At 43.8% G+C, this 13,788-nt stretch overlaps 1 protein-coding gene across 1 annotated transcript in view; it reads right to left on the bottom strand.

Annotated features, from left to right (window-relative positions):
• PHF8 (PHD finger protein 8) overlaps nucleotides 1–10,893 on the bottom strand; it is a 35,425-nt gene extending 24,532 nt beyond the window's left edge. Inside the window, exons 1-6 of the mRNA XM_081320368.1 lie at nucleotides 10,000–10,893; nucleotides 8,606–8,691; nucleotides 7,568–7,688; nucleotides 6,061–6,221; nucleotides 2,196–2,337; nucleotides 1,139–1,325 (exon numbers count right to left, since the gene is read on the bottom strand). Coding sequence (XP_081176494.1) covers nucleotides 1,139–1,325; nucleotides 2,196–2,337; nucleotides 6,061–6,221; nucleotides 7,568–7,688; nucleotides 8,606–8,691; nucleotides 10,000–10,097 — 795 coding nt within the window. The 5' untranslated portion in view covers nucleotides 10,098–10,893. The remainder of the gene's footprint in view (nucleotides 1–1,138; nucleotides 1,326–2,195; nucleotides 2,338–6,060; nucleotides 6,222–7,567; nucleotides 7,689–8,605; nucleotides 8,692–9,999) is intronic.
• Between the last annotated feature and the right edge of the window lie 2,895 nt (nucleotides 10,894–13,788).

Below are 13,788 nucleotides of genomic sequence, written 5' to 3'. Positions count from 1 at the left end.
GAAGGTCTGGGCCAAGAACACTTGAATTTTCAAGAAGAGGTGTGCTAAGTAAGAACATCTGCATAACTTTCTGCATTTTGTAGTTTATAATGAGAGACGTGAAGGTATACAATGTGCCGAAGTTCAGTTTTCTGGCTGCTGAAAATCTGTTTTGCTTCCAGCTACAGCTGCAAATTTCACAGGCCATAAGGACTAGTTTACAAATGACAGCAGAGGTTTTCCAGGTGCTGAATTCTGCAATTATCATTCAAAAGTGTCTTTTCATGGCATAAACATATTTTTGCAATTGTAAACCAACATTTCATGGCCTAGTCCAAACAGAGTCCAAAAATAACTCCTCCACCCTTCCCCAGACTGTGTTTTCTTTGCTGAATTTCAAGCTACCATCATCCCCAGAAACCTTTCTTAAAGCATGCATGTGCCTTTAAGTCAGTGTTGACTCCTGGTGATTGCCTGGACTAGTCCTTGCTATTTTTTGGCAAGATTTCAGAAATAGCTGGCCCTTGCCTTCTTCTTAGGGCCAAGAGAGAGTGGCTGGCCCCAGGTACCTAGCTGGCTTTGTGCCTAAGACAGGACTGAACTCATCACTTCCCAATTTCTAGTCTGATGCTTTAACCACTACACCAACTGGGCTCTCATCTTAAAACATGAGAAATGCATAAATTAAAACCATTACATTCCTTCTTCTGTGGATTCAGTATATTTTCTTCATACCGACACCTCCACAAAATGCCTTTGAACCCTTTAACAGGAATCCTTGTCAGAAACTAATGACCCCCCCAAAAAATCATACTGGCTGTCAGTATGAAGCTGTGAATGGCAGCTGCATCCCAACAACGGGGGGGGGGGGGGCTGTGGAGAGAATGAATGCAATGTTACCTAGTTCTCACCTGCCTTAGCGAAATTCATTAACTGATCTGACTATCTGATGTGGACCGTACCACATCAGAGTGTAACTTTGCATCTTATTTTACTCTGCTACTCCAACTACTCTTACTTTCCTCCTTCGATTACACCAGTACCAAAAAAACCCTGAAAACAAAGATGCAGGGGGAAGGACCATTCAAACATTTGAACATCCTCACGGTGTTCTGCTTTGCATAAGGTCCTCCTTCTATCCCATATATCAGATTCTTACCCGTAGGACATGATACCAGACAGAGGTGCCCCCAAAGTCAATGTGGAAGTCCGTATAGCTGTCCCGCACCCCCATCAGGCAGTACTTTTGTACGCTGGGGCGCTCAAAGACCGACTCCCCTGGCCACAGGTTCTCCACCCAGGACAACTTGCGCACAATCTTCGGGGTTTCCACCAAATTAGACAACCTGAAAAATTGCAAAGGCAAATAAACAACCTCATCTCCTTCCAAAAGGCCCCTGAGAATGCTTTCAGGTGCCTGGTGGAGAGACTACCTACTAATACTTAAACCCATGGTCTGTTCCTCCCCCCCCTCCCTCACTGCATCTAGGAAAATATGGCAGGAAGAAACATCTCCATCCTCATCTGTGAGAAAGGGAGCAATTGCAACTCAGTATCTTCCAAATAATTATAAAAGTAGTGTTTGAGGTATAACTGTAATAGAGCTTGCCCATTACTTTGTGAGTCCTAAGAGTTGTAAGATGGGTTAGTCAAATGACTGACCTAATTTTATGCTTTTTTGCAGTGGTCATTGAGTGAGCACAGTGGTTGGACACGTGAACACGGCCCTTGTTAAGCGAACCCATTATTTACTATGGCACAGTTTTAATTGCCTGACGCTGCAACAGAGCATGCAAATTGCAGTCATGTGACCCTGGGGGGGAGGGGCTCCTGACCATCAGGACTTTGGATTCAGGTCGCAAGTCCCCTTTTTCAGGCAAGTTATCACTTTGAACAGTCGTTAAGTGACCAGTTGTAAATCGAGGACTACCTCTTATTGATTGCTCAGAATGTTCAGCCAGTATTAGCCTTCACCTCCCATCTGAAGGTGGAACAAAATGGAAAACTTCTTGGTAGCCCCCTTCAGGCTAAATAAAACCGCTCGGGGAGGGTGGGGGGGGGGGAGATAATACATCTTGATGCCAGAACACGGAGTCTTGTAGATCCAGGTTCTCCAGCTTGGGTGAGGACGGGGTGTAGAACAGAAATAACTAGACTGCTTTTGCAGTCTCATATGCACCTTTCCTTCTTACAACCTCTTTGTTCTTTTTTTTTACCTGGTTTCTGAGAATTCCAGACTGATGACATTGAGCACTTTCTCTCGGCGGCTGCTGCAGTAGTAGCTGACAAAGTCACCCAGGCGCATCTTCAGGTCAGCTTGGCGTGTCACATCAATGACATCAATCTCCTTGTCTGCACCTGTTAAGAAAAGAGATACACCTCACAATGAGCAAGGCAGCTGGGAGGAAGCAGCAGCAACAGCGGCTGTGTTTCCCTGAGTTACGCCCTTGAAGTACACTGTGGGGCAGCCAGCAAACTCATCAGAAGTTTAGTAATGCAAGCATCTCCCTCTAGTGGTCCTTCCCTCTGGCACCTTGGTCAGCAACTGCTACTTATACACAAAGGCCAGAATGCCAGGCTACTGCTAGACTACTTACTACCCTGTTTCCCCAAAAGTAAGGCTTACCCCCAAAATAAGCCCTAGCTTGATTTTTTTTTTGGAGGGTGGACCTAAAATAAGCCCTACCCCCAAAAAATAAGCCCGCTTAGAATTCAGCTAAGGATTTTCCCTTTCCAAACCCTTCATTCATGAAATGCTCTGCATCTATATTACAACATGGGATGCTGCATTGATTGCCTATTAGCATGTCATTCTTAGGGAGAGCCAGCCCACAAAAGCAACAGCAGAAGCTACATTCACTTTGAACAATAGCGCTTCAGCTTGCAACGTGGGAAGGGTTGCCTTATGCATTGAAGAGGATGCTACACTCCGTGTCTCCTTTAGGAAAGGCAGGCAAGCTGATGTCAGCTATCATTTTCTGAACTGTTAACTCTCATACTTACTTGCCCTTTGCTGGGACTGATAAAAGTTGAAGTCCAAAGCATCTGGAGAGCACTAAGTTGCCTTAATCCTCCATAAGTCATACCACGTTTGAGGAATAACTGAGAAACAATGATGTCTTATATACTTTTTGACACTCTGCATCAAAATGAGGAAACTCGGGGAATATTCCCAACAATTTTTGGGGAACTGCATGCTCCAGAAGATTAATAATAGTAAGGGAACTGACTTGTGGAGAAATCTCCAAAAAAAAAGTGTTTTGCTTGGTTTTGACAAAGCAGCTAGCTGAACCCAGGCATCAGAGCTTATTCCAGGAGTTTTCAATCTATGGTCCGCAGAACCCTGGGGGGGGGTGGGCACAATGTCATCACAGGGAGTTCACGAAGGTTTGAAGAAATGTTATGATTTAAATCTTGAGTTAAGTCTTGGTGGTCTGTAGCCACAAAAGGTATTTAAAGGGGGGGACTGTGGTGAAGAAAAGGTTAAGAACCACTGGCTTATTCAACAGGTTATCATTAGATCAAACCATGACTCAGTATAATGTCTCAACTTAGCCACTGAGGGATTGTAAAAAAAAAAAAACCTCCTGCAGAAGTTCAAGGGACCTTAGCCTACAGCTACACAATCACTGCTATTGATTGAAAGTCTCTTATTCATCTCTATGAACGGTAGTTAGGAACTGACTGGTCAGGCACGGCTAACCAACATCTATTTTCTTTGAGCAAAGTGTGGGTAAGCAATCTGCCAAAGGACCAGCACCTCTCCAAGCAAAGGGCCCATGTAGTATTTTCTCAGGTCTGGATTTATTGAATCCATAATCACAGCCGGGAGTTAAGACTGTGGAACTTTTAACTGTCGAGCTATTGTTGAAACAGAACTTCTAGCATCCTTATCATTGTCATTGCTGATTAGCACTGCTGGGAATTAAACCTGAGCATCAGCTCAGTAGTTATTTAGTACCATATGCCTGAATTTGGGGATTGCTGTTAGTCAACAGTAGCCCAAAACAAACACATACAAGAAACTATTTAATTCCTGTGCTGACATTCTGATGCAGTTATTTGGGTCTTTTGTCTTTTTTGCTCTGTAAACACCATGAGCACAAATTCCTATGGAAAAGTGAAGCATGGAAGCTATAAATAATATGTTCTTAGTTCAGTTTAATAACTCTTACGATGAAAGAAACATTCATTTCCTGGTCAATCGTTCCAAGATCTCTGCGCTCTCAGTAAGAATAGCAATAGCACTTAGCAACAGCACTTAGACTTATATACTGCTCCACAGTGCTGTACAGCCCTCTCTAAGTGGTTTACAGTCAGCATATTGCCCTCAACAATCTGGGTCCTCATCTTACCAACCTTGGAAGGATGGAAGGCTGAGTTAACCTTGGGCCAGTCAGAACTGAACTCCTGGCAGTAGGCAGAGTTAGCCTGCAATACTGCATTCTAACCACTGCGCCCCCCATGCAGCAAAAGGTGAGAACAGATTTCTTTCTAGTGGACATGGAAAGGATAGCTTGACCTTTCCATATCTGCAGAAAATACTAATCTTTATATCTGCAGATAACAGAAAGAAAAATGAAAAGGAGTGAGAACAGAACATTTGAGAAGGCTTCAGGAATATCTCCAATGGGATGCACTGAATCTGTTACACTGCACTGATCACTGAATCTTAAGGATATTATAGAGCTAGAAAAAGTGCAGAAAAAAAGCAGCCCCAATGTTTAGGGGGATGGAATATTTATTTATTTATTTAGATTTATATACCCACCCTCCAGAAAGATCCCAGAGATTATGTCTCTAATTTGGAATAAATGCCCCTTTTAAGACACTGCCGTTCCTATTCAGGGTAAAGTCAGGGCAATTAGAAGGAGCTGAGCGTTGACTGGCCGGATACCCTTCCTGATGCCTATGCGGAGTTCACAGCAGGTATTTTTTTCTTTGCGCTTTAGGAGAGAAACATCTGCCGCTAGCTAGGATCAAACTCTCAACCTTCCGACTGGGTGGCAAGCATCTTCACCACTAGACCACCACACCACACCAAGTCTCTAACATGGAATGAAGGAGGATAAATGGATACTATATAGCAGAACAAAAGATCTTGCACAGCACAAGTAACATGGACATTTTTTTCCCTCTCTTCTCTCTCTAGGATATCCCTCCCCCCCACAAAGACTAGGAGAAGGAGAAACATTTTTACACAGCATTACTTCAACCGTGAGATTCACTTATCAGCAGATACAGGAACTGCAGCTAGTTTGGACTGCTCTGAAAGGGGACTGAACAAATTTAGGAAGGATCAATGGCTATGACTACTGATGGCTGCCTCCTAAATACTAGTCACCATACCTTAAATGCCGATTGCTGGGATGTGGCAGTAGAAGGGAGTACTATCCTCCAGCCCAGACTCGTGACCTTTCCAAATGCATCCTATCTTCCTTGTGTACCCACACAGCCATGATGAATTGATGTACTTGCAAACCCAACAGTATGACTGCAACTAATTGTGGCTCAATCAAACATACAGTTCTCTCCCTTTCTTAAGCTGTAATTTTTCTGCAAATTGAAGAATCTGTGCTGAGATGCAGTGACTGAAAGGAACCACATCCTTGGCCATAGTTCAAGTGGATACATTCCTCATTAGTGTTGGAAATTGAGGGAATGAGCTTAATCTAAGCAGCCTGCGATGACAGTGTGGCTTTGTTTCATCAATCTCTGATGAGAGGTCATTTGACCTCTGCATAGAAGTGAATGATTAATACTAATGCCTTATGCCTAATACTTCTCCTTATATATATATATAAAACCAATGACAATAATAAAAAATACATCCTTTCAGCAAGAAATGACCTTCAGCTTTCTCTTCGGCCTACGGCACTAGCTATAGCCTGCAAAGTAGTGGGAGGGAGATATTTTGGACTTCACTTCTCTCCAACTTAGCTAGAGGGGGGGGGGGAAACTGTGGGAACTGCCCTGCAAAACAAATATAGACCGCTTCATTTTGCTGGTCTTGCAACAGATCTCTCCCTCAGGTCACCATGGCAGTTTGCCCACCAACCAACCCACTCTCCTAGCACTCACCAACATAATGTTCCACATCACGCACAGTGAATGACGCTGGAGGAAGAGTCATGCCCAGGCCATCCTTCTTCAGGACCAGGAGAGGCACACTGAAGCTGTTTTCCTCCAGGAACTCCACAGTTAGTTGTGTTCCGCTCGGCTTTAGGATCACATCATCCGCACTGAGGAAGCAGGAGGGACAGTCAAACACTGCTGTTCTCCATTGCACTCTTTCCCCATTTGGTATCCTCCAGATGCATTAAAACTACAACTCCCAGAATTCCCTGGTCAAAATGGCCCAGGTTGAAGGAAAGAACCAAAGCAATGGGGAGGAGGGGGAAGTACAGTATTGTAGTGCAAGGGTTTTGTGTAATACACACATACTCTGTACGTTACACTTGTAAGCCTGATAAACTTTGGCTGCCTTGTACTTCGTGACTGTTGTAAAGCATATGGTTTGACTCTGTTTTTATTTTTTATTGTTTTTTTAATATCTAATCTCCTACTACTCCAATGCAGTTATACATAAAATTTATTTTTATTTAAAACATTTTTAAACTATGCTTCGTTATTTGAAATCTTGGAGCAGCATTCAGTATGCATTAAAACATTCAGCATCCTTTACAAACTGCCTTTCCTTTTATTTAAATGGGACATTTGCATGGAGGAAGAAACAGAATTATTTTGATTCCTTTTCCTTCGGCAGCTGTTTGGCTATGTCTTTGGAGACCTCTATGCAGCTGCTTGTAAGGTGGGGCAGCTGCAAAGATTCTCCCTATAGAGACAGCTATTCTGGTGCTGGACGAAACAGTAACAATAAATAGGATAATAAATTTCATATGGGAAAGAAGGGGATTTTACCAAAAAGCAACCTGTTCTCCAGATTCTATCATAATGGGTTATTATCCAAACCTATTGTTTAAATATTTTCCCCTCAAAGAACACTACTCTTGAACCTTTTTCAATAAAGTCTTGAAAAAAAGAAGAAAATGCACTGAAGAAATAAAAATATTTAATTGTTTCACCAAACTTAAAGCAGTTTTGACATTATCCCTGGGCAAGTTTATTAATTCTACCCTGCCGATTGTTGCTATCTGAGAGACCGCAGATCAGTAAATCTTGGCATTTCAGAAGTTGCAGAGTTACAGCTCTCAGCATCCTTCTAAAGCAGGGGTGTCAAACTTGCAACGTCACGTGACGTGTCACAACATATCACGACTTTTTTTCCATTGACGGCAATGGGGTGGGCGCGGTTTCGCCATGACACATCCGGCCCACGGGCCAGCAGTTTGACACCCCTGTTCTAATAGAAAGCTAATAGTGAAAGCTGATGGAAGTTGTAGTTCATTAAATATTGCCCATTCTTGAGCAGAGGAATTCTTTTTGAGCAAAAACATAAAATTGTCCTGAGGAATTGAAAGGCTTCAATTTAACTAGAAATCAACCAGTTATCCCACAATATGGCCATTTGAAATGCCCTTTTTTCTTTTTCTTTAATTGCTAAAACATCCATCAAGCATGATCTCACCTAGGAAATGTCCTGCTGCGAAGTTCTTTGATGAATTGACTGCTACCGGTCTTCACCGTCTTGCCAACCTCTTTGCTCACAGAGGATTCAGACTGTTTTGGATTTCCTCGGCGCCGTTTCACTGAGGGAGGGAGAGAAGAAATCAAAATATATACGCAAGCATATGGGCAATCCAACAAGAGCAGTGCAGAGATGATGATGATGATGATGATGATATCCCACTTCTATTTTGCTCAATTCAAGGCAGACAACGTAATGCTTCTATCTCCTATGAAGAATCTGGCAAGACAACTGATGAAGTAAGCCTGCCCAATATCGATAATCATCTGCCAGAATACCAACATACCAAATCTGTGATTTATAGATACATATAAACAATTGATTAAAAACAGGCAATTTTGATGATTGCAAACTTCAAGCTTGAAAAATGTCATCAGTATCTACTGGAATTTCAGAAGTCAAAAGGTTTTCTGAAAACTTTTACCTATTGGGGCTGAGCTAACAAGTTGACTAGATCAATGGAGGCTTTTTAAAAACAGATTGTGCAATGTATGTTTATTATTTGATTATATAATTAGAATGAATAATAAGCACACAAATTATGCACACAGAACCAGATGGCACACATTTGCTCAACGTGCTTAACTGGGGTAGAAATGGCTGAACAAAATTTTTATAGCTGTAGATATAAGCAAAATTCTGTAGCTATTAGTTGTCATAAAAGTCCAGGACCTGTTACTCACTGTAAAATAATATAAACAGTAGAACAGCAGCCCATAGAGGTAAGGAAACTGGCTAGGCATGCAGGAAGAGCTGTGCAAAGTTGTCAAAAAGATTCTCTTCAGTTTTCTTTAGCTGGCAGACTCTGTTCCGCTACAAATATGTTTTTTTTTATTTTCTTATTCACAAGAATTTGTACCATACACCATATATTTTGGCATTGGTGATGAAATAGCAACCATGCAATCATCTGTATGTTTCTTTACTTCGTATTTTATCTTCTTGGAAGTGTAAAATATAAAGGGACAATAAACTTACTGACAGACGGTCCGTGAAGCAGTTCACAGTTGGGGCAGTGATACAAGTCAATGTCAGCTGCCGCATCCTCTTCAACTCCAACGCAGCTTGAAGAGAGAAAGAAAATTGCTTATGCCCAACACTGACTTTCAAAAGTTAGACTCAAGTGTCCTTTTCTGAAATGTCTAGCCTGGATGACAGCCCTGCAAAGATCCTGGAAGCTATCACAACGCTGAAACACAGGAGGTGTAGGTGAATTCTGAAGGTCTGTTCTGCAGGCCTAGTGCTTCTAGGCTAAAGATAGGGAGGGTGCCTGGGGAAGATACTGGAGGGAATGAGCACACCCTTTGCTTGATGGAGGATCTGTTTTTGATCCAGTCCAAGAAACATTTTCATATTCTAACCAGCATAATTCAATACCCATATTTTTGGCTTGAGACGAAGCATCAAGCAGTCTCCCTGAAGTTCAACTACTATCCAGGTCCACTTTGATTTATCTGAGCATCCTACAGAGTAAAGGCTATAATTCAGCAATAACTCTAGCAAAAAGTCATCTTCAGCATAAAAATTATTACACACAAGTTGTCTGAGGTAGAAAGGAACAGGAAGTGGCGTGGAGCTGAAACACAACAAGAATAGGTTGAAAGCTGTAGCGCACTTCTTTAGTGAACGTCTGTAGTGATTCTGCTTATCCTTGAGCGGGTCACTCCAGACACAATGAATGCCTGTTTATCTGAGGGAATGTATTTATTTCACTGTTTCTTAGTGCACCCTACTCAAAACACTTCGGTTGCATTAGGAAAAGTTGCTATGTAAGCCTACTTCAGTCCAAATTGACTGGCATTATTAGGGATTACAGCAATGGTAATGAACTCCCTCCTTTCAGAATTATGGGATACAATTCCCTTATTTCTTGGTTCTTTATAAAATTCCCTCATTTCTTGATTCTTTATAATGCTGGTTAATTGGGAATCCAACCTCATCACTTACCTTTGATTTGACTCGTCTTAATACCCAGGTTTTGTTGCCAAAAAACCCCACAACACATCGGTTTGAAATCATGCCATGAGCACCTTTGTATAATCTGACTCTCTAAATATTTGTTGCCTCAGACAACTACAAGCATCCCAATGTAAAGACAGGGTGCCATTAATTACTAGGAACAAGGGTTTTTTTTATGCCTCATTGAAGAGTTTAACCACCCAATTTTTGCAACGTGAATTTCTCAACTACATAAATCGTAGTCTGCTAAACAATTCTGAATGCAACCACCCGCTAACACTTAATGCTATATGTTGCCTGTGCCCTGGAAAACGTCCATTTACATTAGCACCAAAAGAGAGAAAACAGGCTTAGGCAGTTCAGTGGGGCCAAGATCTACAACCAGCAATTTCCACTCAGCATTTGTTTCTCACCTGCCATGGAACCAGTCCTGGCAAGCATCACACTCGATCATGAAGCGGGTGACATCGTAAGGCAGGCGACAGAGACAATACACTGGCACAGAGGCCATGGTGGAGGAAGGGGGGGCCCCCGCTCCAAGTTCAAGCAAAGGAAGACCCTCAGGAATCAAATGATATCAAACTGTCCGCTAGGGCAAGCTGGAGGAGAGGCTTCTTCTCATGCCGAGGCCTGAAGGAAAAAGTCCTGTCCCAGCTGGGGTTAAGTGAGGATTTTTTTTCTTTTTCTTAAAAAAAAAAATTCATTCACGCACACTCACCCAACGTCTTCAAGGCACCAACTTTTGTGCAAAAAAATGTAATTTTGCCACCCTGAAAAAGTCCGGCCGGCAGAAACAAAAACAAACCCAACAAGCAAACCAACTGGTATCCTCCGCAAATCGCCTCCGAACCCCGTTCCCCGACAAACCTGGCGTTTCCAAGGGGGCTTTTCCCTAAGAATCCGAAATCATCCTCCGAAACATTTCTTTCCCCCCCCCGTCCCCGAGCTCGCGACGCCTCCTCCCCGCTCGGTTCAGAAGTTTGCAGGCTCCTTTCCCCTTCCGAGGGGGTTGGAAAAGGGGATCCCCGATCTCCCTCCCAAATTAAGGGAGTCTCCGTGCAATCGGCAGGACCTGCGATCCCCTTCTTTCTTCTCCCGCTTCGTCCCCGGCGGGGGACCCTTCAGCTCTTCCTCAACCCCGACAAAGCGAGCTACGGCTGCCCCGCTCTCCAAAGACAAGCGCTGAATTTCCTTCTCCCCGAAAGAGCGAAATCATTGTTTCCCTCCTTCCCTCCCTCCTTCAATTCCCATCCAAGCTCCCCCCCTGACTCCCACGATTTTTGTCTTGGGGCTCTCTCCCTCTTTTAAATAATAAAAAAATATTCTCTCAACCCCCGCCCCCCACCCCGCCGCCGCCGCCTTTCTTCTTGCCCCGGAGCCGAAGGCGGACGCGAGACTCTGCTGATTCGCACGCCAGATCCCGGCCCCTTCTCCCCGGCGGAAGCGACAACGCCAGGACGGGGATTGAGGCCTTGACGAAGCGAAAGCAATTCCTCTAGGCTTTTCGGCCGCTGAAAAAGGGACTCCGCCAGGCCTAAGGTCCTGGGCTTTTCTTTACCAGCTTCCCGATAAAGTTTTATTCAAAACAAGGGAAGGGAGAGGAAGGGAATAGAGGAGGGGCTGGCGGCCATCTTAGGAGAGGCAAGGCGTGGGCAGGCGGGGAAGCCATCTTGAGAGTGGCGCTGGAGCCGCAAGGCAAGCAACGTCTAACGACGATGGCGGCAGCCATTTAGGGAAGCGGGTCAAGGAGAGAGTTCTACCATAGAGAGAAACGGAGCGATAGCTAGAGTGCCCTCAGACGCCACGAAAGAAGGCGGGATATTTGGGTTATTTTTTGACACGGGGGATAAATACCGGAAGCACTGGGAGATCCGGGTTTTAGTGTAGCGCCGACGGATTGTCCCTCCCGGGGCTCGTTTCGTGCCTTGAGCATATCCGCTTAATCGTCTACGTGTCAGCCTATATTTTCAAAATTCAGTCCCCCTCTTTTGTGGGGGAAATGCCGAGTTTATTTCGTGGGATTTACGACTGCATGGAACATATATTTATGAAACTGACTCTGCAGGACCAACTGAAATAGAGCATGTGATGGCGCTTGGGGTGTGCGACAGGTTTAGGAGTCTGCTGTTTTGAGTGTGTGTGTGTGTTTTTTTTAGTCGGTGAGTGTACATGACTGCCTAAACGGGTTCCTGCAGTTTTCTTGGCAACATTTTCAGAAGTGGTTTGTCATTGCCTTTTGTTCTTCCTAGAGCTGAAGGAGAAGGATCGGCCTCAAACTGGGTCTCTAGTTTCCTAGCCTAAACCAAACTGACTCTTGTGTTAAAATTATTTTATGGTAAAAGACAGAATGGGGTTGATGGACACCACAAAAATTAAATTTAGGATAATTTGGGAGTTAAAATGCTTGTAAAATTTTTTCCCCAGTCTCTAATCTTCATTTTCCAGGTGGTCACGCAGCAGCTTCAGAGGATCTTCAGTGAAGTAGATTATGTGGTCCCCTTTCAGCCTGGATTCAGGCCTGGTTACAGAACCAAAATGGATGGGGGAAGAGGCGTCCATCCTTGCTCTTCTTGACTTCAGCAACTTTCAATACCTTTAAGCTTGGTAGTTTTCTAGATGGGCTCCAGGGATTGGATGTGGGCAGCACTGTATTATGCTGGTTCTCTTCCTTTGAGATCAGCTCCAGTCGGTGGTGGGATGTGGGGAAAGTGCCACATTTGGCCCCTGATTTGCAGGGTGTCTCAGTGCTTCCTCCACTTTTAACATGTACATGAAGCCAGGGTACAAATTCTCAGCTTTTTCTCTCTCTGCCAACTTCCATTTTTAGAGAAGTTTATAGAGAAAATAGTGGTGCTCCAGCTTCAACAGAAAGTGGATTATTTAAACCCTTTTCAATCAACATTTAGGCAATGGCACCAGATAGAATTTGAAACTTAACGTTAATTGAAACTTAACATTAAGAAAACCAAGATCATGGCATCCAGCCCTCTCAATTCCTGGCAAATAGATGGGGAAGAAATGGAGGTAGTGACAGATTTTATTTTCCTGGGCTCCAAGATCACCGCAGATGGGGACTGTAGCCAAGAAATTAAAAGACGCTTGCTCCTGGGGAGGAAAGCCATGGCAAATCTAGACAGTACACTAAAAAGCAGAGACATCACCCTATCAACAAAAGTGCGTATAGTCAAGGCTATGGTCTTCCCAGTTGCAATGTATGGCAGTGAAAGTTGGACCATAAGAAAGGCTGAGAGGCAAAGAATTGAGGCCTTTGAACTATGGTGTTGGAGAAGACTCCTGCGAGTCCCTTGGACTGCAAGGTGATCAAACCGGTCAGTCCTAGAGGAAATTAACCCTCTGCTCTTTAGAAGGCCAGATCCTGAAGTTAAAAATACTTTGGCCACCTAATGAGAAGGAAGGACTCACTGGAGAAGAGTCTAATGCTGGGAAAGATTGAGGGCAATAGAAGAAGGGGATGACAGAGAATGAGGTGGCTGGATGGAGTCACTGAAGCACTAGGCGTGAGCTTAAATAGACTCCAGAAGATGGTAGAGGACAGTCTGGAGGAACATTGTCCATGGGGTCGCGATGGGTTGGACATGACTTCGCAGCTAACAACAACCAGATAGAAATTACCTGGGTGACACTGATGGATGATTTGTGTTGCACCTTCGGGGTCATTTTCAGTCTTTTACAATGAATGTACTGGTTCAACAAATTTATATTCTTCAAGATTAAGGAACTAGATGGGAGATTAAAGGCAAAAAAAAAAATCTAAAAAGAACACTAATCACTTCTCTTCAATCAAAAAAATGCACTCATACAGGCAGAACAGAATCAGAAACAGCAAAGCATAACAAGGGGACAATTTTTCTATAAAACAACAATGATTCCAGTCTACATCTAATTTCTTGTCATCTGGGACTTCTGGTTTTGCACCGTAGCACACGGCCGAGGGATTGCAGAGCTCCACACCCTATGGCTGGTTTTGCCCTGCCTGGGGACCCTAAATGGGTCTAAAAAGAAGGATGCCCCCCTGTGGATCACAGGAGGCAGTCAATCCATTTGATCCAGGGGAAGCCCTCCAACCCAACATGAGAAAGGCTAGCTGCACACCAGTGACTAGCCCAAGCCACCAGCACTTGAAGTCCAAAAGCACTAACTGGAACAACCGTGAACAGCGTGCTTGGAACTGGGTGAGAATC

The sequence above is a fragment of the Vipera berus genome, assembly GCF_964194415.1.
Source record: "Vipera berus genome assembly, chromosome: 2".
Taxonomy (NCBI): Eukaryota; Metazoa; Chordata; class Lepidosauria; order Squamata; family Viperidae; genus Vipera; species Vipera berus.
The sequence above is the reverse complement of the archived record's forward strand: the minus strand, read 5'-3'. Positions and strand labels throughout refer to the sequence as shown.